General features: G+C 39.9%; 1 protein-coding gene across 15 annotated transcripts in view; it reads left to right on the top strand.

Annotated features, from left to right (window-relative positions):
- The window catches only part of Cep57l1 (centrosomal protein 57 like 1), a 235012-nt gene that overhangs the window by 122365 nt on the left and 86887 nt on the right, over positions 1-25760 (top strand). For all 15 annotated transcript variants that reach the window (XR_009225682.1, XR_009225684.1, XR_009225683.1 and 12 more), the window contains 5 exons: positions 7105-7217; positions 7602-7737; positions 8017-8220; positions 18013-18205; positions 20182-20309. Coding sequence is in view for 12 of the 15 variants with exons in the window: in XM_058575097.1 (XP_058431080.1) it covers positions 7105-7217; positions 7602-7737; positions 8017-8220; positions 18013-18205; positions 20182-20309 (774 nt within the window). In the remaining 3 variants the exon portion in view is untranslated. The remainder of the gene's footprint in view (positions 1-7104; positions 7218-7601; positions 7738-8016; positions 8221-18012; positions 18206-20181; positions 20310-25760) is intronic.

Genomic DNA, 25760 nt, shown 5'->3' with positions numbered 1-25760 from the left:
AGGGTAGTGGAGAAGGAAGGAGGAGGCAGAGTCAGCCCTTGGTAACTTTGAACAATCTCTCTGCTTCTAGAGTCCTGGACAGTTTGCCTCTGATGCTGATGCAATGATCATGCTTTACCCCAAGTTCTGATACTTATGTCTGACGGCCATCAGCACAAATCTATGTTCCTCATTGGCTGGGACAGTAGGAGGAGTCAAACTCTTAGGGGGCTCATTGGAACTGAAGGAGGGGAACAGGAGTGAGGAAGAGGTGGGAGGCAAAGGAAGAAGGAGTTTTATAAAGAGTTTTATGTTTGAAATTGTGGGAAAGCATAGGATCCAGGGTGTTGCCTGGCCACCAGGTCACTGAGTTTAGTAGTTCCCATGGGCACTTAGTGGGACCTCCATGCCAGCGAAGAGCAGAAGGTTCACAGGGACTTCCAGAGATGAGGCCTCAGGTAGGTATCGAGTGGTAGGAACTCACGGTTAGGGCAATAGCATGAGAGGCCATGGTGGAATCGAAGTGGAAGGTCCCAGCCTGCCTTTCCCCTGTCACACAGTGGAGGGAGAACTGATGCTTCTTTCTTCGTTTCTACTTCCTTCCACCAGCAGAGGGGTTGGAAAGACAGGTACGAAACAGATGCAGTCTATGCTGTCATCAATGTCTGTGTTGAAGCAGATGCCCAAATGTTAAAAAAAAAAAAGAAAAAGGAAGAAGAAAGAAAAAAGTGGAAGGGAGGAGGAAAGAAGAAAACCACTTCTCCTTACTACTTACTGACATAAATGTTGTTCTTGGATTTGACCAGAGGGAGAAAAACATGGGTACTGTATTTTCAAGTTGATTTTTATGGTCAATAGGACCATAAAGAGCTTAGAATACCTGTTTATTTTTAGATTCCAGAGGTGGGGCACGAGGGAGGCAGATAAGGAACACAAGTCACCCTACATGTTAGTCTGACTCATTCATTCCTGCAGCAATTGTTACTCAGATACTACCTTTGTGCCAGGAATTATGCTGGGTGCAGGAAATGAAACAGACGGGTCCTTGCCCCTGGAGCAACATGCAATAAATAAGTGAACAGAGAAGTAAATCTAGATTTCTTAACTTGTGATTGCCACAAAGAAACCACAGGGGCAGAGAACAATGGGCAGAAAGGGGCATGCTTTGGTAGAGGGTAGCCAAGATCTCTTGGTAGGGATGGAGGTGGCATTTGAGCTGACATCTAATGGTTGAGAAGCAGCTGCCATGTAAAACGCCTGGAGAACAGCTTTCCAAGAAGGGAACAGAAAATAGCACTGGGTTTAAGAAAGGCAGCTTTGAGCCAGGTGTATTGGTGCTAGCCTATAATCCCAGTGGCTCAGGAGGCTGAGGCAGGAGGATCACAAGTTCGAGACTAGCCTCAACAAATTTAACAAGACCGTAAGCAACTTAGTAAGACCCTGTGTCAAAATAAAAAAATAAGAAGGGGTGGGGATGTAGCTCAGTGATTAAGTGCCCCTGGTTTCAATTCCAGGTACTAAAAGAAAAAAAAAAAAAAAGCTCTGAGGCAAAAACCAATGTTTTTAACCTTCCTTCCCATTTTCCTGTGGGTGATAATGTGAGACCTCTTCAAGCATTTCTGTCACTTTACACTGTATCAGAGCCCCAGCGGTAGCGTATTGCCATTCTGAATGTTGAATACTAGTCAGATGAGATTAGGATGAAGCAAAAAAAATGTGGCAGCTGGGAGGAGGCATAGGAATGTGGCTCTGAATTTTAAAGCTCAGTTACTGATTTACAAGCATGTAGCAGTCAAGTACCAAGTTCAGCATCTGTATGCTGGTCAGCACTCTGGTTCTGAAGCTGGCAAGTGGCAACCAACATCCCATGACAAATAACTTTCTTAAGCGCCTTCTGCACAAAGGAAAGCAAATCTCATCAGACTGACATTTTGACAGCCACAGCAGAATGTAATTCCTACTACGCAAACACAGAACAGCTTCTGATCAGTTCCAGGAGAACGCTGTTTACCAGTAACCTTTCCTTAGTTTTTTTTTTTTTAAATAAAAGTTTTATTTTGTTATAGTTTGATATTTACAGAAACATTGTCAAGGTGGTACAAAGAGTTCCTGTAGAGCCCTGCCCCAGTTTTGCCTGTTATTAACATTTTACATCACTATGGTACATTTGTCACACCTAAGGAACAAACATTGGTACATGACTGTTAACTAGTCTTCATTTGGATTTCACCAAATTTTCTATTAATATTCTCTTTTTTTTAAGAGAGAGAGATGAGAGAGAGAGAGAGAGAGAGAGAGAGAGAGAGAGAGAGAGAGAATTTTTTTTTTTAATATTTATTTTTTAGTTTTCGGCGGACACATCTTTGTTGGTATGTGGTGCTGAGGATCGAACCCGGGCCGCACGCAGGACAGGCGAGCGCGCTACCACTTGAGCCACATCCCCAGCCCTATTAATATTCTCTTTTCTGCTCTGGGACTCTATACAGGTTATGACAGTGCATTTGATCACATCTCCTTTGTCTCCTCTGGTCTGTGATAGTCTCTTAGTCTTCCTTTGTTTATTGTGACTTTGACGGTCTTTAGGGATTCTGGCCAGGTGACTTATAGACAGATCCCTAATTTGATTTTTTTCTGATGTTTTTCTCATGGTTCTGCTGGGGTTATGGGTTTAAGTGAAAGAGTACAACAGAGACAAAATGCCCCTCTCATCACATCACACCAGGGAATGGGAAGTCAATAGGACTCATCACTAGTCAAGCTAATTTTGTTCACTAGGTTCAGCTGGTGATGTTTGCCAGGTTTCTCCATATAGTTACCATTTTTCTTTTTAAGGAATTTAAAAACTAATAATTTTAAACTACGGCAATAGTAAATAAATTCTTCATTTACAGAAATGTTCCAAGGTAGTACAAAGAGTTCCCATATGCCCCTCACCCTAAAAGATGAAAAAGATAACTCAAGAGTTAAATTCCTCCTTGACTACCCTCTCCCCAAGTGTTCCTCTTTGTTCCATCTCCCCAGAGGTAAACACTAGTATTACTTCCTGCCTTTTCAATGCATGTACATGCATTTGTATATTCCCATAAAAAGAGAGAGAGAATAATTTTGTTTCAGTTTTCTGTATAAATGACATGTCACACCATGAGAATGTCCGTCTATAACTTGCTTTTTTTGTACAACAATCTGTCTTGAAGATCTGTCTTGCTGCTCTTTTTAATGGCTATATGATATTTTATAGCAGGCCACAGCTTAGACAGCTGTCTTCATGGAAAGTGGCTGCCAATTTTTCTTCTAGTAAAAAGCAGTCCTACTGAACTTTCTTGTATGTGTGTTTCTTCCTTTAAATAGGTGGATTTTCTGGGTCACAGAATATGCACAAAAACTTTTACATGAATCTTGCCAAGGTGTTTAAACCATTCCCCGCACCAGCAACTTATGAGGGTTTCTGTTTCCTACAACTATTGTGAACAAACACTGGAGATGTTTGTCTGAACTTGATAATGTTTGTAATGTTTCCATCAGATTTCAAATTGGGCTTTAATTGAAGGTTGGACCTTCTTTTCTAGCAAAATTCTAATTCTATATTTACTTAAAGATCTGGGTTTGGGGAATATAGAAAAATTTTTAAAAAATGTCCAATTATTAATTCAAGATCAGGCATAACTAAAATGAGATAATTCTGGTCAAAATGGACTATAAGACTTTTATTTTCCTTTGAAAATTAAAAAATATACATATTTAGCCATTGTCCTGGTCAGGACAAGGAATGGTCCAGTGAGGTCTTTGTGGATTCTGCTAAGTCTGTATTTTAGTCAGTTTTTTTTTTTTTTTTTCACTGTGAGTAAAATACCCAACAAGTACAATTTTAGAGGAGGAAAAGTTTATTTGGGGACTCATAGTTTCAATGGTCTCAGTCCATGGACAGCTGGCTTCATTCCTTGGGGATGGAGGTGAGGCAGGATATCATGGCAGTAGAGTGTGGCAGAGGGAAGCAGCTCACATGATGATCAGAAAACAGAGAGAGAGAGAGAGAGAGAGAGAGAGAGACTCCACTCACCAGATACGAAATATACTACAAAGCTACTCCCCCAATGCAGGGGATTAATTCACTGATTGGGTTCAGGCTCTTATAACCCAATCATTTCTTCTCTGAACCTTCTTGCATTGTCTCACATGTGAGCTTTTGGGGAACACCTCATGTTCAAACCCTACCACTAAGAAAGCACTTGTTTGTTAAAATGGCTATGTTTGGACATTATAATCTACTATTAACCACGGTATTTTTAAATATGTGGTTTAAATCAGTCACTATTTTTTAACCCTATGGAGTAAGTGGTAAAGAAATACCATATCCAGGCTCAATGTGGCATTTACTTTAAAAAAAAAACTGTTTTTGATAATAGTGGCATATATTTATCATGGAAAATGTGAGAAACAGAAAATTATGAGAAAGAAAGAAAAAAACAACCATCATTTTATCACCTAAAATAACAACAATATTGTGAACCTTTTGTATATATCCTATTCTTTTTGTCCATGGATAAACACACATTAAATCGTGGAGACATTTGGGGATGGGGAAATACATAATAGACTTACTTTTCCTTTCATTCCTCCTATCCAACTTCCCCATCCAATGTTTTTGCCAACTTCCCAAAAGGAAATAAGATCTGCAATCAGTAGAAATCTCAGAACTGAAAATACATAAATTTGGTCATGCTGGCAAGAACCCAGCTACAGGCAGGGTAAAGGTCAATAAAAGTCAAAGGTATATCTACTCATGAAGCAAGTGTGCGCACAAAAGGTGTTGACATTCTGGATTCTGGGCGGCTTGCTGCTTACCTGCACTGTTGCTTACATTCCTGGTTTTTGGTATTTCCAAAGCAGTTTTCTTTCATGGCTGTGGTTGATTCCCTCTTCCCAGAGGATGTTGGGCTATATCCTCTTCCTCATCCCAGCCTGTCTGTGCCCCCTTCCTTTCTTCCTGGCAGTCTGCTAGCCAGACAGTACTTTTGTGGTTTGTTCATTCCTTCAAACGTCTTTTGCTGTCACTTGATGTCACTTTCTGCTCTTTCCTATGTAATTCTGGGTAATTTTAGAAGTAGCTGAAAAAGCTACAATACCATCCGAGAAAGGATGTGGCTCAGAGTTTTCACTCCGAGACCACATAGGTCAGGGCTGAACTGCAGCCTGAGCACACCACAGGTCCAGCTGGCGAAAGGCTCCAGAGGAGCCCTCTCCCCCCAAACTCTAGAGAATTGTAAAATTTCAGCTCCCTCAGAGAGTTTTTATTTTCATGCAGTTTTTTTTTTTTAAAATAGAGATTTTTCTTCATGTTGGGATGATGATCTTGTGTGTCCATGTCATAGTGTACCATGTCATAGTCCTAGGGCTGTGATATACTTACCCAGGAATACACTGATGGGTACACTGACCCGCAATACACAGGAAATGACTCTACCCACCGGTACAATGGGCAACCACCAATGATAACCAACATTCTCACTCACCTATTCTTCCTGTGGTCCCTATCAAAATTGTCCATCCAACTGCCAGTCATGAAGCCTGGTAGTCTGTCTTCAGAGCCCTGGGGACCATATTAGTTAAGATTAGGTTTGGCTGTTGGTTGTAGGGAAACAAAATAGCAGAAGATTAAAGATTAAGGATTAAGCTGGAGGTTTTCTATACATTCTGTCATTCAGGAAAGATGGAAATTTCTCTTTCTTGCCTTCTGATTAACATCTAGAAGTAGGAAGTACAGAGCTGGCATGGCAGCTCTGCTCCATGAAGTCCTCAGGCACCTCAACTCAGTCTGTCCCAGAAATTCCAACAAGTGTGGCCTCCTTATTGGAGATCAACACCTGGCCCGAGATGGAATTCCAGCTGTCACCTTCATGTTCTAAGCAGCAGGATGGAGGATGGGGTGGGCAAGCTGCCTCATCAGGGATATTCCTAGAAGATACAACCTGGCACATTTCCCCAGTCCATTGGTCATGTAGCTACACCAAGAGAGAGAGGCTTGGGAATGCTTTTTTTTTTTTTGTAATTTATTAACTCACAGAAATGCCATCTTTATCTGAGTGGCCAAATGAAAAGATAGATATTTTATTGTAGAAAAAGAGAGAAAGAGCTGCTGCTGGGGAACAACTAGTAGTTTCTGCCATAAGGACTTGTTGAAATTCCAAGAATCAACTGTTAGAACCCAGAGAGGAACCTCAGTCATTGCCACTCAGTACTTAATGTGGGGATCAGTGCCACTGTAAAAGAATGGGGTGCATGCCCAGGGACAGGTAAAGAGGGCATCCAAGAAGAGGCTGTCTAGAGAACCAGGGGCAGGACCACAGAAATTGCCTTCTTCACAGTTTGCCCTGGGGCCCCTGTGTATGCTGTGTATGACAGCATCAGGAAAAATGACCATGGAAATGCAAACCATGAATTCCACGACACATCCTATAGGTCTGGCTGACGACTACAATTCATGGAGGAGAGAATTGGCATTTTGAGGAACTATTAGGTACCTGGCACTTAGCTGGAGGCTTTCTATAATTCTGTCATTCAATTCTCACATATACCATTTCCCACAATCATATCATTTGACAACTGTGGAGGAAACAGGTGCAAGACTTTTGCAAGACTTTATTGATTTATTTCTTGCTGGGGATTGAACCCAGGGCCTTGTGCATGTGAGGCAAGCACTCTACCAACTGAGCTATATTCCCCAGCCCTCAGGTGCAAGACTTTAAATGATTGATCATATAGCTAATGGGTAGAAGGAGGGTTTAAATTCATTGATCTCTCTTTAAAAACAGAGGTCCAAGGTTCCAGACACACATATTCTTGAAAAATGTATTGACTTTTTATAAATTGAATCATGCAAAAGGCAATAATTTTGGGGGTGGCTACTATTTAAAAGCTGTGAATGTTTTCATAAAACAAAGACTTAGCTACTGAAACAGTGACCCTCCAGATTTTCATATGTCAGGTTGAAATGGCTCAAGGAGCTCTTCCACTAATGCGTCTAAATATGGATCATGAGGTTTAATTTTATAAGAACTTGTTATGATTTTGTTAATAATGTTGCAAATGTTTTATGTAATTGAACTAATGCTCTTTTTTTTTTGATAGAATGCAAATATGAAGGAGAATGACCTTTCAGTGGAACAAAATGAAAATGTGCTAACACGAATAAGTCTCAGTCAATGTGCTGATGGGCCTCTCAAGCAGAAAAAAGAGACAGGGTAAAATTAAACCATAAATGATTTTATTGGTGACTCAAGAAAATGGATTAAAAATTTTGGGAAAAATCGAGTGATTGGTTAATATGCAGCTTACATGTTAACTCAAAAATATTTGGAGTTGGAATGAAAACAAGAATGTTAAAAAGGTCATACAACTAAAGTAATGTTTCACCCTAGGACTCTTTTTAATGAGAGTAATTGCTAAGAGAAATTTCTTTTTATATTTATACACAGTGTAATTATTTCCGCTCCAGTGCTTTTTTTTTTAAAGGGAAGCTATTGTGAAATTTCTTTATGTTAAATAAAATGACTTTGATTTGTATGTGAATTGTTGAACTCCTTTGAGATGGAAAAAAATTATTATATTTCTCTTGCTTACTAAAGGTACAACTATGCAATGGCCCTACAAGTGCTGGGCTTGGATGATGAAGCCGAGCTCAGTGACGGGAACCCTGTCTCCATGAAAGGGGCCTACTTGTCCTTTCTGTGTCTGCGCCACCTGCGAATCAGGTCGCTGCAGGTATGTGGATGGCCCGGCACACTAGTTTCAGGTATCAGAAATGTCTGATTGTCTAGAAAGGGGGCTCTCTGCTCTTCAGTAGTAATTCATTTCTATGCTTTTGCTCTTTATTCTTTTATTTATTTATTTTTAACATGAAACCAATCCCTTTCTGAGGCAGTGTGTTCCTTTCTCCACAGTAGGCTTGGCCTGCCACCCCGTCACCTCCTGAAGTTTCACTCTGTAGGGTGGGACAAGGCAAAGGGCAGGATCTTGATTCTGTTCTTCTCTTTGTTTCAGCGTACCTGCTTGGGAATTATGAACTATTTCAGATCTGTCGAGCGAACTTTGACAATCAATACTTCAGGCCTTACCTTGGTTTCAGGGAAACTGGTCCCCACTATGGAAGATAGTTCTTGGGTTAATGTGACACAAGGAGGCTTGGGCACCTCGCAAGGCCTGGGAGCTCACCACTATGTCCATGGGACATCTGCTGAGCACAAGGTGAGGTGCTCTGCTATGAGTTTTTCTTCCTTGACTACCTTGTCTCCTAAGTCAACTTTTTTCTTGCAATTCAAATCAGTTAATATGGTGGAGTAGTGGGGTGTTTCTTAGGCATATGGTTTTTGGTTTTGTTTTTTAAAAATTGTAGTAAAAGGGAAAATATGTATCTAACCACAATAAAATACAGTGTCCACTTGAGGGCAAGAGCCAGACAGAGAGCACCCTAAGAGCAGCTCTAAGGCCACCATGGAAAGAAAGGTTGAGATGCTGAATTGTTGATGCATTGTGAACAGAGAGCATATGGTGCTTTATCTGTTTTCCTCGCCTGAGAACCACATGTTCTTACAAGGAAGCTCTTACAAGTTTCCCCTTGACATTGCTAGCGGTACCATTTTGACCCTTTGCTGTTTTCTAAGCCCTGAATGTAAAAATAGAATTTTTTAAAAGGGGGGGAGGGGTAGAGAAAAATTAGAAAAAAAAACATGAAACAACAACAAAAAATTTCTATTCTTTCAAAAAGCCTGTTTGCCCTTTGGTGCTTTTGATGTCTCTTGAACATATTTTTCTATAGCCTCTTTAGAACTTCAATCCTAGAGTCAGGCATGTGAATTCCTGTAATCCACCTCGCCCACCCCCACCCCGTACCAAGTACCAAAAACAAAACAAAACATTCTCTTAATTCTTTGCATTGAAAACCATCCCTTAGCTGATCATGGTGGTGCACACCTGTAATCCCAGCAGCTCAGGAGGCTTGAGGCAGGAGGATTGCAAGTTTGAGATCAGCCTCAGCAACTTAGTGAGGCCCTCAGCAACTTAGCAAGACCATGTCTCAAAACAAAAAATAAAAAGGTCTGGGGATGTGGCTTGGTGGTTAAGTGCTCCTAGATCAATCCCTGGAACCAAAAAAAAAAAAAAGTAAAATTTCAATCCTACCTAACAAAAGACCCTTTATTCGGAAACAAAGTCGAGCATTCCTATGGTTTGGTGGGCTATTGTAAGTCTCTTGCAAATTTTCCATCTCAAAATCTAGAAAGTTTATTCCTAAAGATGGGCTTTAATATGAATTTAATACTTTTTTTTTTTTTTGGTGCTGAGGATTGAACCCAGGGCTCTACCAACTGAGCTCTATCTCTAGCCCATGAATTTAATACTCTTAAAAGACACTTTTTGACAGTGATTGACAAATATGAAAAATAAAACTTACTTAACTACCAAACAAATCATATTCTAAGCTAATGTGCCCGTCATATCTGTAAGGGTGTGAAACCTTACTGTGAACCATTGCTCCTATGTGCATGCTAGATCAGCCTATGCAGAAGCAAAATGCAAGCAACACACAATTTTTAAAATTCCAATAGTCACATTTAAAAACATTCAAAGACACATATGAACTTAAATTTGGGGGGGTTGGGTATTGGGGATTGAATCCACGGGCACTCTAACACTAAGCTACATTCTCAGACCTTTTTATTTTGAAACAGGGTCTAAGTTATTTCACTAAGGAAACACTGATGAGATACTATACCTTTTTTTTTTTTTGGTATTTTCTTTAAAATCTGGTTCTATTTAATACGAAAAACCCATTTTGGCTCCAACAAGTCACATTTCAAGGCTTAATGGTCACATGTGACTAGAGATCTTGAACAGTTAAGCTTTAGATGGTGGGAAGTATTTTTGCCACCCAGTCATTTAGAGTCCTACCTTCCCTTGTACCCAAGACAGCCTTCCCTTTTTTATCTTCTTACCTAATAAGCACCCCAAATTCCTATCCCCTACTATACACAGATGTCTCCAATCTCCCCCCACTCCCTCACCCCTTGCCTCTCTGCCCTCCTGTGTTGATCCCAGCTCATCAAGCCCAGCGAGCTCACCCCTCAGTGGAACCAGAGAGGAGGGTTAAGACACTTTAAAACAAACCTACAGCCAGGTTGGTGTTACATTCCAGTAATCCCAGCAGCTCAGGAGGCTGAGGCAGAAGGGTCATGAGCTCAAAGCCAGCCTCTGCAACTTGGTGCAGCCCTAAGCAACTCACTGAGACCTTGTCTCTAAATAAAATATTAAAAAAGGGCTGAGGATGTGCTTCGGTGGTTTAGCACCCCTAGGTGCAATTCCCAAAACAAACCCTTGTAAGACAAACACATCTTTTTCTTACTAATATTATTAATCTTACCATAGCTATGATATATTATTATGCTAATTGATTTTTAAAAAATTCTTGCCCAAGAGTCCTGTCCCACTTTGTTTGTTCTGGGGTGAGGGTGAGGAGTAGAAATAAAGGAAAAGGGACACAAATATTATCCTGCCCCATTGATTGGAAGAATAGTTTCTCGGGTTAATGCAATATTTCCTTACTATTTTCTCATAAGTGATAGGGATAACATCATCCCTAAGAGCTACCAGCTGCTATTACTTCAGTGTGAGACACTCAAGACTTGTCAGAGACTTTAATGGGACCATGTGGTTTAGCTACTTGCTGTGGGTGTGGCGTTTATCCAGGCCTGACTGGTGTGATTTTCCCATGCAGGGAAAGGGCAGGGCAAATGCTAATCCATTGGGTTGATCTCACTGGCTGGGACAAGGTTGCTGGGAGCAAGACCTCTGAGCTTACCAGATATGAGAGGAGCTCCTAGGATGAAGACCCTTTCCCCACCCCCTTTCCCTTCATCCAGTGTGCTTGATCCCACAAGGAAAGTTTGGGGCTAATATTAAAGACTGTTCATTCAACAGTAATACAGAAGAAAGAAGGCACTTAAAAATCTGTCATGGATATCTTGCTGCTTTATGAGTCTACTTAAAGGCATGTGAAAGAAAGAGCCCCAAACAAGAGCAGAAAACCCTGGCTGTCTGGCCTTGAGATTGACTCCTCAGGTGTGAGGTCTGACGGTCCATGTGGTTGGTGTTCAGGGTCTGCTGGGACTTGTGTGCTGATCGCAGGGGATGTTGAGAGGAAGTGGTGGGAGGTGAGCACAGAAGAGTGGACCAGACCATGAAGGCCTAGGCTCTCATTAGGATGTGGGACCAATTCCAAGATTGGTAGGGAATAGAGAAGAATTTTAAATAGGAGACTGTCTCTCCAAATTGCTTTGTAAATTTCTCTGGGATCTTTGCCCAAATGTAATCCCACTTATTTCCTTGCTTGAAATCCTACATGGGTTTCCTGTTTCTCACAAGATAAAGCCCAGGCTCCTTGGTGACATTTACAAGGCTGAGCACAATCTGGCCCCTGTGAACCTCTGAGACCTCATTTCCCTGGGCTGTCCCCAAATTTCCATGTCAATAAGCTGGGCCTGGACTTCTTGGAATGGGCAGAACTACTTGCTTCTTTGGACCCCTCTGTCCCTCACTTCCTTTCTCCTTAGTGCCTACTGTGACCCAAGAGTTCATTCAAATATCTCCTCTCTAAGGAAGCCTTCCTTGCCATCTCTGTGCAGCGCTGTTTCTTCCCTGAATCTGCTTCCAGCATAGCACTCAGCATATGGCTGGCTTGACTATCAGCTTATCTTCTCCCTGAAGCCGTGTGAGTCCATCATTCATCATCCGTTCCTTGCACAAATATTCTGTCTATTAAATGTCCTAGGCACTGGGGATACAGCAGTGAACATAACTGGTATAAATTCCTGCTGTCATGGGACTTACCTGTGGAGAGAAACAAACATATTTATAACAGATGCAGAATGTCAGGGGTTTGACACCAAGGCTTCCCCAGACTTCCTAGCCCTCGCAGTTGCATGTGGCCTATGACTAGCTTTGGCCAGTGGGCTGTGAGCAGAAACAGCCTATGTCACTGTCAGTCCAAAGCACTCAGGAGCTGGTGCATAGCCTCTGGCCCTCTTCTGCTTTAGCCAGTGGAAGGCACAAGTTGAGATGATCAAATCACAAGATGAAAACATCCTGGATCCCTGTATTGCTGCTAGAAGGTGGCGGCCTAGAGTCTCGGTCCTTTGGTGGGTTTTGCATGAGTGAGAAATTCATTTTAAGTGTTAGGCTACTAAACTTGGCGGTTGTTTATCACAGAATTGCCTAGCCTTTGTGGACAAATAAAGATGGTAATAGCTACGTGGAGAAAAACTATGTAGAAAAGGAGAGTGGAGACTGGTGTAGGGGTGATGGGGTGTTGCCATGGTAGTGTGGTCAGGAAAGGCCTTACGGAGAAGGGACTGCCTGAGTTAAGACCTGGAGAATTTCAGGAAGCAACCCACATGACCGTCTGAGAAAAGAGTGTCAGAGAGGAAAACCAGTGCATAGGTCCTGAGGCAAGACTGTGGCCAGCAGGGCTGCAAGAACAAAGAAGTTCAGAGTGACTGGAGTAAATGAAGGGCAAAGCAGTAAGTGATAAAGCTAGAGAAGTGGGGGAAGACTTTCTAGGGCTTTGTGGACCACTGTGTGGAACTTGGCTTTGACTTTGAGTGGGAAGGGGGTCCCGGGAAAGTTTAAAGCAGAAGAGTGATAACAGTGATTTTTCTTCCTGGGGGTGTTACAAGGAATTGAACCCAGGGGTGCTTAGCCACTGAGCCACATCCCCAGCCCTTTTTATTTTTTATTTTGAGATAGGATCTTATTAAGTTGCTTAGGGCCTCACTAAGTTGCTGAGCCTGGCTTCAAACTTGTGACCCTTCTGCCTCAGCTTCCCTAGCTCCTGGGATTACAGGTGTGAGCCATGACACCCGGCCTTGACTTATATTTTAACATTCATGCTGCCATAGTGGGAACAGTCAGAAGGTACTTAGAGCTGGCACAGAGAGACTAGTTAGGAGGCTATTGCATTAAGCAAACTTGACCATATGCACTGCATAACCACATTTTGATCAATGACCAATTGCAATTCAATGGTATTCCCATAAAATTATAACTATAATCGGAAAAGGTCCTATTGCCTAGTGACATCATAGTCATTATAGTGGCATAATGCAATGCATTATTTATGAGCTCGTGGTGATGGAAATGTGAACAAACCTCCTTTTATATTTTTAGATACACAGATATTCAGCACAGTAACATAGTGTTCAAGTTTAGAGCCTAGGAACAATAAGCTATACCATATAGTAGCAGTCTATACTATCTACGAGTGTGTAGGTACATTCTGTGATGTTCACACAACAACAAAATTACAACAACAACAAAAAGTGCCGCCAAAAGCAGAACAATTAATTACAGTAACAACATTATACTCTACAGACTGGCGGGGGGTGGGGTGTCAAATAGAAGATAGCTTTGATCATTTTTTAAAAATATTGTAGCAAAATAATTGAGTCATTTATCAAACAATTTTGATTGGATTCTTAGGTTGAACTACTATTAAATTAATACAAGATGATTAAGGAAAAGAAAACTAGTCAGATAAGCATTGTTTACACTGCCAAAAGGCCTACAATACACATTACTGAGTGCTGGCAGTAGTCTCTAGGGAGAAAAGTCAGTGATGGGCCACCAATTTTCCTGTAGTTACTTTTTTTTCAGCAAATAGTAATCTTGGCGTGAGTTAATTTTCAGACTTAAAATCACATGTGAATCATTCCAAAGGTCATATTATTTCTTACTCAGATAATTATTGCCCTCCCCTTCCTGCCACTCCTCCAAGCATAATATTGAAGAATCAACTCTCCAGACCACAAAACCTTTAGAAGGAGAGTCTTTCACAGGACCATGGAAAAGTTAAAAAGGAAATAAGGAAACATTGTAGTGACTAAGCCATAACCCTGCAGGAAGCAATTTGGCTGTTTGGTCTTCAAAGTGGATCTCCTGTGGACCCAAGTGCACATTTCAAAGACAGGGGATAGGGGAGAAAAAGAGCAAAGCATAGCCAAAGAGAAAGAATACGTGTGCCTTTTAAAGGGTCTGAACAATGGAGCCTGGTGAGGAGAGCAGGAAAATGAGGATTTAAATAGACAGTAGCATTAGAGTTAGCATCTGGACAATACTATTGCTCTCCATCAGCTTCAGAACTCAATTCAATAGCGATTTCTTTAAAGTCGTACAGTTTCCCCTGTACAAGAATACTGGGAAAGGTCTTTTCCAGAAAAGTGGGTAAAGTATAACATATTAAGTTGTGTGCCTCCCCCCACTTTTTTTTCCCTAAAGGAGAACCCACTTTGCATAATAAGAGACAGGAGGTAAATGCTAATAGAATCCAACATGGTAATTCGTAAACCTAAGAAAACTGTTAATTTTTATATGCAACCTCTCATTTTCTTGACTTTTTTTCTTTTTTCCACTGATGCTTAGGTACTAATCAGTTTTGTGAAAATCCGTGATTTAACTTTTTGAATTCTAATCAAAGGGAGCTCCTGATTATATAAAAAAATATGACTAAAGAACAGCAAAAAACAAAGCAAAACAAAAAAAACCACCACCTGCTAGAGGAATGCTTAACTAAGAAATTCCCTCTTGATGAAATAGTACAAATGATAGCTGTTATTTAGAAATGCTCACATTTTTAGTTATTGGAAAGTTTCTCACTTTCTGCTTCAGTGACTGAGAATCTAGAACTTTACAGCACATAAAAACTAATTGTAGATCCATAAAACCATATGGATTCAGAGAGAGCCCTTGTCCCTCTTTCCGATATCGGAAGTTAACCATCTAAGCCAAGAATAATCTGCCCTGTTTGTGATGTTTCCAGAAGGGTTCCTGTATTTGTATAATAGACAACACTGTATGTATAAATCCATTGACAGATCAATGGAGAACCAAAGTATTACTGCTTAAAATGTATAGATTCTTACATTATATCCAACAATTGATTCTTTAGCAAAGTTTTTATGTCATAAGAATAAATAGGCTTGGGACCAAAAGTTGGGAGAACTGGTTTTATAGTTTAAATGACTCATGAATGACACTTAGAAAATCAAGTTATTTATTTTTTTTAAATATAAAATGGATACTAAAAAATCCTGAAAAGAGCCAGACATGGATGTGAGCACTTGTTTTAAGACTCTGTCTCAAAATAATAAAGGTCTGGGGATAAAAAAAAAAAAAAGGTTGGGGATATAGCTCAATGAGAGAACTTGCTAACATGTACAAGGCCCTGGCTTAAATGATCTCTAGTGACACAAAACCAACCAACCAACCAACTCTCTAAAATTAATAAGAATTGACCAGGATGTGGACAAATTAGAAGGTTGTGCACTGTTGGTTAAAATGTGAAATGGCGTAACTATTGTGGAAAACAATCTGGAGGTTCCTCAAAAAATTAAAAATAGAATTACAATATGATCCAGAAATTCTACTTCTGGTTATATAGTCAAAAGAATTGAAAGCTGGAATTCAAACAGATATTTGTACACCTATATTCATATTCACATTCTTATTCTTCTTTTTATTATTATTATTTTAGTACTGGGATTGAACTCAGGAGCACTCAGCCACTGAGCTACATCCTCAGCCCTATTTTGTATTTTATTTAGAGACAAGTTCTCACTGAATTGCTTAGCATCTCACTTTTTGCTGAGGCTGCCTTTGAACTCACGATCCTCCTGCCTCAGCCTCCAAGCTGCTGGGATTATAGGGATGTACCACCACACCCCGCATAGCAGTATTATTTAAAATAGCCAAAAATTGGAAATACTCCCAAGTATTCATCAATGAATGAATGAATAAACAATATGTAACTTATATATACTATGGAATATAATTCAGCTTTAAACAGGAACGAAATTCTGATGTGCTACAACATGAATGAACCTTGAGAACACTGTACTCAGTAAAACAAACCAATCACAAAAGGATAAATACTGCCAAGTCTATTTATACAAGTGAGATGCTTGAGTAGTCAAATTCATAGAAACAGAGTGGAATGGTGGTTCTCAGGGGCTTGGGGGAGGAGGGTGGGAAGTTTTGTTTAGTGAATACAGGTTTTCAAGATGATGGTGGTTGCACATCTGTATGAATGCATTTACTGCCATTGAATTGCACACTTAAAAATGTTAAGATGGGGCTGGGGCTGTGGGTCAGTGATAAAACACTTGCCTAACATGTGTGAGGCACTGGGTTAGATTCTCAGCACCACATAAATAAACAAAATAAAGGTTTTGTGTCCATCTACAACTAAAACAATATATTAAAAAATATTAAGACGGTAAATTTTATGCTCTATGTATTTTACATATATATATTTGTGTGTGCGTGTGTGTATAATTTATAAAACATGGGCCTATGTTTCTTAACCTCTCTTTCATAATGGATCCCCCCACAAATACTCTTTTTAGACATTTTCCCCCTAATCACCATTCTCCAAAAAACGTTAATACCAGAAACATACCATATGTTTGTTTATGTATGATACATCTATCTATGCTTTATATATAAAGAGAATAAGATTTTATTTTTGTCACCTAAGAACCCTGATCATGATAACCCTCATAGAGAATGATGTATCAGGGTAGAGTGGCATAAAGTCAGAATTTATAAAGAATAAAGCCTAGAATTTTTGATTGATATATTTTTTGACTGATATATTTTTAAAGTACAAGCAGAGATCATAAAAAGCCTAGACTTGAAGAAACCTATGTGTAAAAATATTTTTAAAATGTGTACATTGATCTACTCTTTTATTTAACAAGTATTGTCTAAGTGCCTACTATGTGGTAGTCTCTGCTAAAGCAATGGGAATACAATGATAAACAAAAGTAGACACGTTACTGAATCTTTTAGTATTTTATAGTCCAGTGGGTGAGACAAATATTGGCCCAAAATAGCACAAATAAGTGTAAAATATTAATATCAATAAGGCAGGACCATGCTTTCATGGAAGGCTCTGGAGTTTCCTTCCTTATCTTTTCCAGCTTCTGGTAGTTGCTGTCTGTGCTTGCCACTCCTTGGCCCTCCTTGATCTGGTGAATTGTACTAATGTCTTCATGTGGTCATCTCCCCTAAAAGTCTGTCTTCCAAATGTCCCTTGTTTTATAAGGACACTATTTATTGGTATCCCACCCTAATCCAGTATGACCTCATTTTAACTCGATTATATTTGCAAAGGCTATTTTTCCACATAAGGTCTCATTCACAGGTGGACATGAATTTGGAGGGACACTATTCAACCCAGTATATCACTAAGACATGAGATTGTGCTAATTCATTTAAAAGGTTTTTTATACAATTAAAACAAAATGTATTAACAGCTGGCATTTATAGATTCCAAGTACCTTGATTGTGTAGTGTCACTACACTATGATTGTCAACTACAATAGTTGTGGGGGCTAAAATAAACTGAGTGACGGCCCAGGGTATGATCCTGGCAAAGCCAGGACCTAAAAGAGGCACTTTGACTTCAGAGATTGTGTGTATGTGTGTGTGTGTGTGTTTTCTTGGAATTGAACCCCAGACCTGGAGCATTCTACCACTTAGCTACATTCCCAGTCCCTGCCCACCCCCCTTTTTTTAAATTTGAGATGGAGGTCTCACTAAGTTGCCCAGGCTGATCTTGAACTTGCAATCCTCCTACATTAGCCTCCCAAGTCCCTGTAATTACAGGCATGCACCACTGCGCCCAGCCTCTAGAGACCACTTCTAACACTAGGCTCAAGTGGCTGCCCTTGTGCAATTGCTCTTAAATTTATCAGAAAAAAAAATGAATTAATCAGCTAGTTACCTGCCTTAGCAACCACCTCTCCCCATAAACATTTGTTGTCCACACATTTTTATCTGCATACAGCTTTTTATACATTCAGAATGTTTGCAGCTCCAGGCTAACAGCCCATGTGTAGGAGTAGAGACCTTCTGGTTGGTCCATTTGGACTGGCAAAATATAGCTCCCCCTTTTTCCAGGAACTTCTGGGCTTGGCTTTCTTTCCCCAGGTCCACAGTGTTCAGTTCATGGAGTTCTCCGAAGTGGAGTATGAGGATTACTATTACAGCACAGAAGACGGCAGTATCCACACCCAGGACCAGCAAGGGGTGCATATTATGTACGACGAAGCCTTAAGGGATCTGGAGGAACTCGAGGCAGAGCTGCTGCTTGTGGCCAGCCATTACATTGAGAAAGAAAAAGGTAAGAAGGCACATTAAAAAAAAAAAAAAATCCACTGCCACGCCAGGCATGGTGGTGCATGCCCATAATCCCAGCAGCTTGGGAGACTGAGGTAGGAGGATATCGAGCTCCTAGCCAGCCTCAGCAACTCAGCAAGGCCCTGAGCAACTTAGTGAGAGCCTGTCTCAAAATAAAAAAATAAAAAGGGCTGGGGATGATGGCTTTAGTAGTTGAGTCCCTGTGTTCAATCCCTGATAATCAATCAATCAATCAATCAACTGGCCAAATAGAATAAATAAATAAAAACACCTAAAGACCCTAATTAATGCTCTCCATCCCAACATATAAACTCATATTTAATGGTGTCTAAGCATTCAGTAAGCACGTACCCCGCCCCTTACACCCAACACATGCTCACTTTAGAAAAGATAGTGTTTCCTGCTCTGTCTCCCTTTCTGATGAAGACTGTGCCTCCTCTTTCAGGGCTCAGTTGTAACTCTTGCTGTTGTTTAGACTCTGTGGCCCAGGGACATTTCAGTGTCACCTACTGGGGGCCCCGGATATGGTGCTGAGACCTGAAGGAAGCAGAATGAAAACAAGTGAAATGAACACCTTTTTCCCCTAAGCAACTGACCTTGAGGAAACTGCATTTAGAAGCAGAGACATCCCAGGGTTCCTAACAGGAAACCACCAGGATGCAAGAAGATCTGGCTAGGAAAATGCCAGACAAACTCCAGAGGGAGGAATCATTACTCAGGGTAATCAAGTAACCCATAATCTGTATTCTCTCTTCCTTTCCAATTTTAGAAGTAGATGAGGTAAGAGTATTTCTTTTGGAATAATATGATAGCACTAGCATTACATCTGGAAAGAAAGAGCTTAGAGTTTCTAGACACATTGCAACACCTACAGGGAAATTTAGCAAGGGTTTATGTTATTTTGTAATGTGTGCAGACTGTAATTAAGGATAATTCATGTTCATATAGTTATAAAATGCTGCTTGAAGAATGTTTGACAACTAACTTCTCAGATCCCAGACAGAATCAGTTTAACAAAGGGTTGAACTCTATGCCCCATCCTTGTCACAACCATTGGTATCTGAATCATGGGGCGCAGTGATAGCATCATCCAACATTCCAGAGCATTTAATTTCAACGCTCAGCTTTTAACTTTACAGGCTATCCTATATATTAATGCATCATTTTTGTCCATATGAATTTATAATACCATGCAACTGTTTCTAGCTGCTAAAGATTTAATTTGATCGAAACACTTAGTCAGTAGTCATTTACCCATTGGTATCTTTCAACTGAGCTTTGAAGTGTATAGTCACCAATTATGAAGTGATTTCCCAACAGGTCTTAGAGAAATTCCTGATCAAAGTCTTTATCTTGCTAAGTACCCATCATATACTTGATAACTATTCAATTTAGACTTCAGCACTGAAAATTTCTTCCCTTCTAACATTTCTCCTGAACAAGGCCACTTAAAATTTTAAAGCAATAACAATACTGGTAGTGAAAACTAACATCGACATAATGTAAATATTTTAGCTCAATAATGACAATAATTAACTTTATGGACCTAAGTTAGTAGTTAACATAATTAAGGAATACCTTGAAAACACTCCCTGAAAGTTTTTGATTTAGCTAACATTAAACTGAATTTGTTAATCACCAAGTCTTTATAAAAGGAAAAATGTATGTTCTGCCTTTAATATATATAACTGAGCATAACTGAATTTTGTTTTTTCTATTTCTAAAATTACTCTTTAAAATCAGAAAGTAAAACTCAAAACTCCTGTCAAATTAGAAGTCAAAAAGTATGACTTCAGGGCCTCATCTTTGCCAATGGTTCTTTAGTTCATTTTTAAGAATCCCAATGACTGGTTCAGTATGACCAGTTCTGCGAGGCAGCTGGTAATCCAAAAGCGCGCTTCTAATAGAAACAGCTTCTTTGAAAGTCCTGGTTCTAATCATTCCCACCCCCTCTCCCAGGTCTCAAAGAGGGCAGCAAGTCAAAGAGTGGCCAGGATTGGAGATGGACCCATGCAGGTGTGGACAGATTTGCTGTTCTGTATGACATATGGACATGGGAAGCAGCTCTCCTAGAAAACAAACGTCAGGTATTTTTCCCAAAAATAAAGCATCTGTTAAAAATCATTCTTATAAAACTCAGTTGTTTTCTTCCCTCCTTCTCTTCCTTCTTCCCTCCCTCCCTCCTTCCCTTCACCCTCCTCTTTCCTCCTCCCTCCTCTCTCCCTCCCCCTCCCCTTCTTCCTCCCCCTTCCTCTCCTCCTTTTCCTTCTTCTTCTGAACCCACTGGGACTTTTAGTCAAGTTTTCAATAAAGCAAATATTTTTATGTAAATAATCTCAGCAAATCATAAGAATATGGGTAGTAAAATTTTCTTTGGTTCTTTGTCACAAAAATAAAATGTGAAGAACACTTTATTTTTTTATTTTACTTTTTTTTTTTTTGGTACTAGGGATTGAACTTAGGGGTACTTGACCACTGAGCTACATCCCCAGCTCTTTTGAATTCTATTTAGAGACAAGGTCTCACTGAGTTGCTTAATGCCTTGATTTTGCTGAGCCTGGCTTTGAACTCACAATCCTCCTGCCTCAGCCTCCTGAGCCTCTGGGATTATAGTCCTGCGCCACTACACCAGGCAAGAACACTTTATCTTGAGGCATAATTTGTTAGAAGCCTTTATAATTTAGGTCTTTCTAATAATATGTATACTTTTAGTGAGAATGAATGATGATTCCTCTGACACTCATTATCTAGTCATAGGGACAAGCTCACTTTGCTAAATACAAGATAAACTGACTGACCCAATCATGGCCTTTAGAAGTATATGCCACTTGAGGGTGGGTGACTGCCATTGGGCAAGGAGTGCTGAGTGCATTAAGTTATGGGGTGGAGTTTAAAGCAGTGAAATAGCAAGCTACTAAACCATTAACCATATCATTAATGGCTCCTATCTCAATAATAAATGGAACACTGCAGATATTCTGCTCTTCATTTGTGTCCTTAGCTTGAATTAATAGTTCTTTTGATAATCACCAATTGTTAGGAGTTTATCCTTTAAACATTAAGTTTTTCTTCTGCCAGATACTGTTCGTGGCATTAAGGACATGTAACACTGGGTCCCCGGTTAGAGGGAGAGATCTATCTTACGTGGTGGCTGTCAGAATGGAGGAAATGCTAGGAAGTCTTCCCAGAAGAATAGACATTTAACCTTATTACTAAATTATGAATAAGATGTTGTCCAGCAGAGGAAAGAAAAAGATTCTTAAGCAGATGAAACAGCACTTATAATGCCAGGGAGTTGTAATGTGGGATTGGCTCATTAGAACCCAAGGTAGAATGCTATGGCATGTTGGGAAACCTTCTAAACATGTTTTGGGTGCAGACTGTGAAGAGCCTGAGAGTCATGCCATTTTAAAGTTTAAGGCAGGCATGGTGGCCCACCCCTCTAATCCCAGTGATTTAGGAAGCTGAGACAAGAAGATGGCAAGTTGAGGCCAGCCTAGCAACTTAGCAAGACCCTGTCACAAAATAAAAATAAAAAGGGCTGGGGATGTAGCTCAGTGGTCATGTGCCCCTGGGTTCAATCCCCAGTATAAAAAAATAAAATAAAAGTTTATCATAAAAGCAAAGAAGAGCCATCAATGATGAACTTCCAAAGCTGACAGCATGATCATGCTTTGTTCATGACAGAAACAGAAAGTCCTTGGGGGGGGGGGAGTTATTACAATGGTGACCTAAAGAATTAGGAGGAGGTGTGGCACAAGAATTAAAATCCAGAATCAATAAGTGGGATGGACTCAAACTAAAAAGCTTCTTCTCAGGAAAGGAAACAATCTGTGAGGTGAATAGAGAGCCTACATCTTGGGAGCAAATCTTTCCCCCTCACACATCAGATAGAGCACTAATCAATAGGGTACATAAAGAACTCAAAAAGCTAAACACCAAAAAAACCCAAATGACCCAATCAATAAATGGGTCAAGGACCCGAAGAGACACTTCTCAGAAGATGATATACAATCAATTAACAAATACATGAAAAAATGTTCATCATCACTAGTGATTAGAGAAATGCAAATCAAAACCACTCTAAGATTTCATCTCACTCCATTCACAATGGCAGCTATTATGCATACAAACAACAATAAGTGTTGGTGAGGATGTGGGGAAAAGGTACACTCATACATTGCTGGTGGGACTGCAAATTGTTGCAGCCAATATGGAAAGCAGTATGGAGGTTTCTTGGAAAATTGGGAATGGAACCACCATTTGGCCCAGCTGTCCCTCTCCTCTGTCTATACCCAAAGGACTTAAAAACAGCATACTACAGGGACACAGCCACATCAATGTTTATAGCAGCACAATTCACAATAGCTAAACAGTGGAGCCAATATAGAAGCCCTTAAATAAGATGAATGGATTAAAAAATGTGACATATATACACAATGGAATATCACTCAGCAATAAAAGAGAATAAAATCATGGCATTTGCAGGTAAATGGATGGCGTTGGAGAAGAAAATGCTAAGCAAAGTTAGCCTATCCCAAAAAACCAAATGCCGAATGTTTTCTCTGATATAAGGAGACTGATTCATAGTGGGATAGGGAGAGGGAGCATGGGAGGAATAGATGAACTCTAGATGGGGCAGAGAGGGGTGGGAGGGGAAGGGAGTGGACATGGGGTTAGAAATGATGGTGGAATGTGATGATCATTATTATCCAAAGAACATGTATGAAGACATGAATTGGTGTGAATATACTACGTATAGAACCAGAGATGTAAAAAAATCGTGCTCTATATATGTAACAAGAATTGTAATGCATTCTGTTGTCATATATAAATAAAAAATTTACAGAAAAAAAGAATTAGGAGGAGGCTCTCTACTGAGGATGCAGCAGTGAGAACAGAATGGAGGAGCAGACATGAGAAAACTTTGACGTGGAAATGGCAGAATTTGAAGACTAGGTCTGAGTGAGGAGTAAGGGTGGGTTTTAGGACTTCCTTGGGGTCAGGGAGTAGGCTCTTAACTTAAACAGGACACAGGAGAAAGGAGGGTGGTCTTAAAGGAGACGATAATATTGAGTAGGACACAAGGCATTTGAGAGGGGTTTGCTAAAACCCAGGTGTGAGTGTTTTGTAGGGAGCCATAGACTAGACTGGTTTTTTATTTTTATTTTTTCTTCTTTTGTGGTACTGGGGAGCTAACCCAGGGCCTTTCACATGCTAGGCAAGTGCTCTACCACTGAGTTACAACCTCAGCCCTGTGGGGAGCTATAGGTTTGAAGTTCAATAGCAGCTGTGAATTGGGGGTGTGAATGTGGCAGTTGAACCCCAGTAATAAACCCATACAAGCAGGAAAAGCTAGAGTGGTCTGCATGAGTCCCTGAGTAATACATTCAAGGGGAAATTCATGGAACAAGGAGTAGACAAATAGATTGGAGAAAAGCAGGGAAGAAATGGTATAGTGAGAACCAGCAGAACAAAGAGTTTTACTTAGGAGGGGATGGTTGCTGGTGTGGAGCCCCGTGGCCCATTGAGAAAGACGGCACCTCAAAACCAGCAATGAGTCAGCACTCAGGGGGTCACTGGCTGCTGAGTGGGACTCTTTCAGAAGAGCTATGGGGGTGGAAGCCAGACTGCAGTACACTTTGATGTGGTCTGAAGATAGGGAAGTGGAGTGTTTTCTTTGAATTGTTTTTCTAGTAGAATAGATAGTTCACCATTTCACCTACTCTTTTGCTCTGTTACTTGTGGAGATGAAAGTCACCAGATTTTTATTTTTATTTTATAAACAACTGGCTGGGCTTAAGAGGTGCAAGTCTTGAGCCTTGGGGGGAAAAATATTCTTCTTTTCAAAGATAACACTTTGTTATCTTTGTAAGAGTTAGTCTGCAACCATTAACTGCCAATTAGAACATTATGTTGATCAACTAAGTAAATGAAAAATTTAGATTCATAGTGCAGTAATTAGAAAGGTGGTATTAAATGTAAACAGGACAGAACTCCTACCTCCCCAAGTGTATTGGTCTAGGCATGCATTTTAAATGCCCCACCCCCTTCCTTTGCTCTTCTCTCCCACCTTCCCTTTCTATTCCTCTTAACCTCCTTTGAATTCAAAGGCAATAGAAGAATAGAAGGGCAGAGAGGACAGAAAAACAAGCCATCTCCACACTTTTACCTACAGTACATTCTGTGCTAAGCTCTCAGGGCTATTCACTAGTTCTTTCTAGAATAAATGAAACTATTTTAATTTAAAACAATTGTTGAAAATATCTCCCTTCTTTCTACCCTGAGAATAAGTTCACCATAGAAACTGAGTTATCTGTGCCAACACTATAAAATATGGCCTCCATGCCAGAGATTCTGTCCAAAGGGTCCATTTTCAATGGCTAAGCCAGATTTCTATCTTGAATACAATTGGTTCCCCCCAGTACTGATTCCACTGCCAAGTTTCCCCAGCTGTTTTTGATTGTTAAGTATATTGGTGTCACTACTTACGAATTGCTTGAACATATTGGGTTATTTAAAACCTTTAAAATGACCATTTTATGTATGAAGATTCATCATATTAAAACGGGTGTCAATTGAAGTGGATTAAAAGGCACAGAGAAGCCAAATCTGCTGCAGTAGCTCCTAAGTGATGCTATCTTCTGCTAATTCTCTCGATAGTCCCCCAGAGATACACTCAGAGGATAATTTGAATTAGCATATGCAGCACTTGAAAGATTTTCATGCATTATTCTTTTGAAAAGAAAATAAAGAATTCTGTGATAAGTTGAACCTAGCATTGGTTTTCTGTTTTGGCACTTTCAGTTGATCTAAAACACATTTAAAACTTTTTTTAAAATCTTACAAAGAAAAAAAAAGTTTGAAATAAAAATAATATAAATGCAGGAAGGGTTCAGTTTATTCATTTTTGTCTATTTCTTATTTTTCTCCAATATTTGATGCCTACTACCAGTGTGTACAGCATATTATTTTGCCTGTAAGTTGGCCCTTGACACACACAGGTGACATTTGACAGGCTGGAAAGACTTCTTAGACAAATACCAGCCCAGATTTAAATGGAAATGGGCCAGTTAGCAAACAGATAATAAATAGAACCTATGAGGCAAAAAAAAAAAAAAAAAAAAAATCATGTCCCACCCCTGTTGGGAAAGAATTCATACTAAAATTATACAAGGATCCACCTGAGAACTTCTCAAGGCTGTTCAAAATTTGAAGACTTATCAATTTAAACAACTAAGGCTATCAGATGAGATACTGCAATATTTGGCACATACTTATACTAAAAAAAGTATTTATTATTTATCTGAATTCAAATTTGACTGCATATCTTATGTTTTTATTTACTAAATCTGACAACCTTATCAATAGCAATGGCGTGCAATTAGTGTGGGCCTTAGCAAGCTGGTTTCACCAGATTAAAATCACCAGCAAGAGCTTTCCCCACAATTCCTTATGAGCATCTCCTGCCAAATAACCAAACAACTGGGCTCTTTGTCCAAAAACAGGTCAAGGAAGTATCAATACTATTTAAACCA

This window comes from Marmota monax, unplaced genomic scaffold, assembly GCF_021218885.2.
Source record: "Marmota monax isolate L192 unplaced genomic scaffold, Marmota_monax_Labrador192_F-V1.1 WCK01_AAM20220418_F8-fsc00013, whole genome shotgun sequence".
Taxonomy (NCBI): Eukaryota; Metazoa; Chordata; class Mammalia; order Rodentia; family Sciuridae; genus Marmota; species Marmota monax.
The sequence above is the reverse complement of the archived record's forward strand: the minus strand, read 5'-3'. Positions and strand labels throughout refer to the sequence as shown.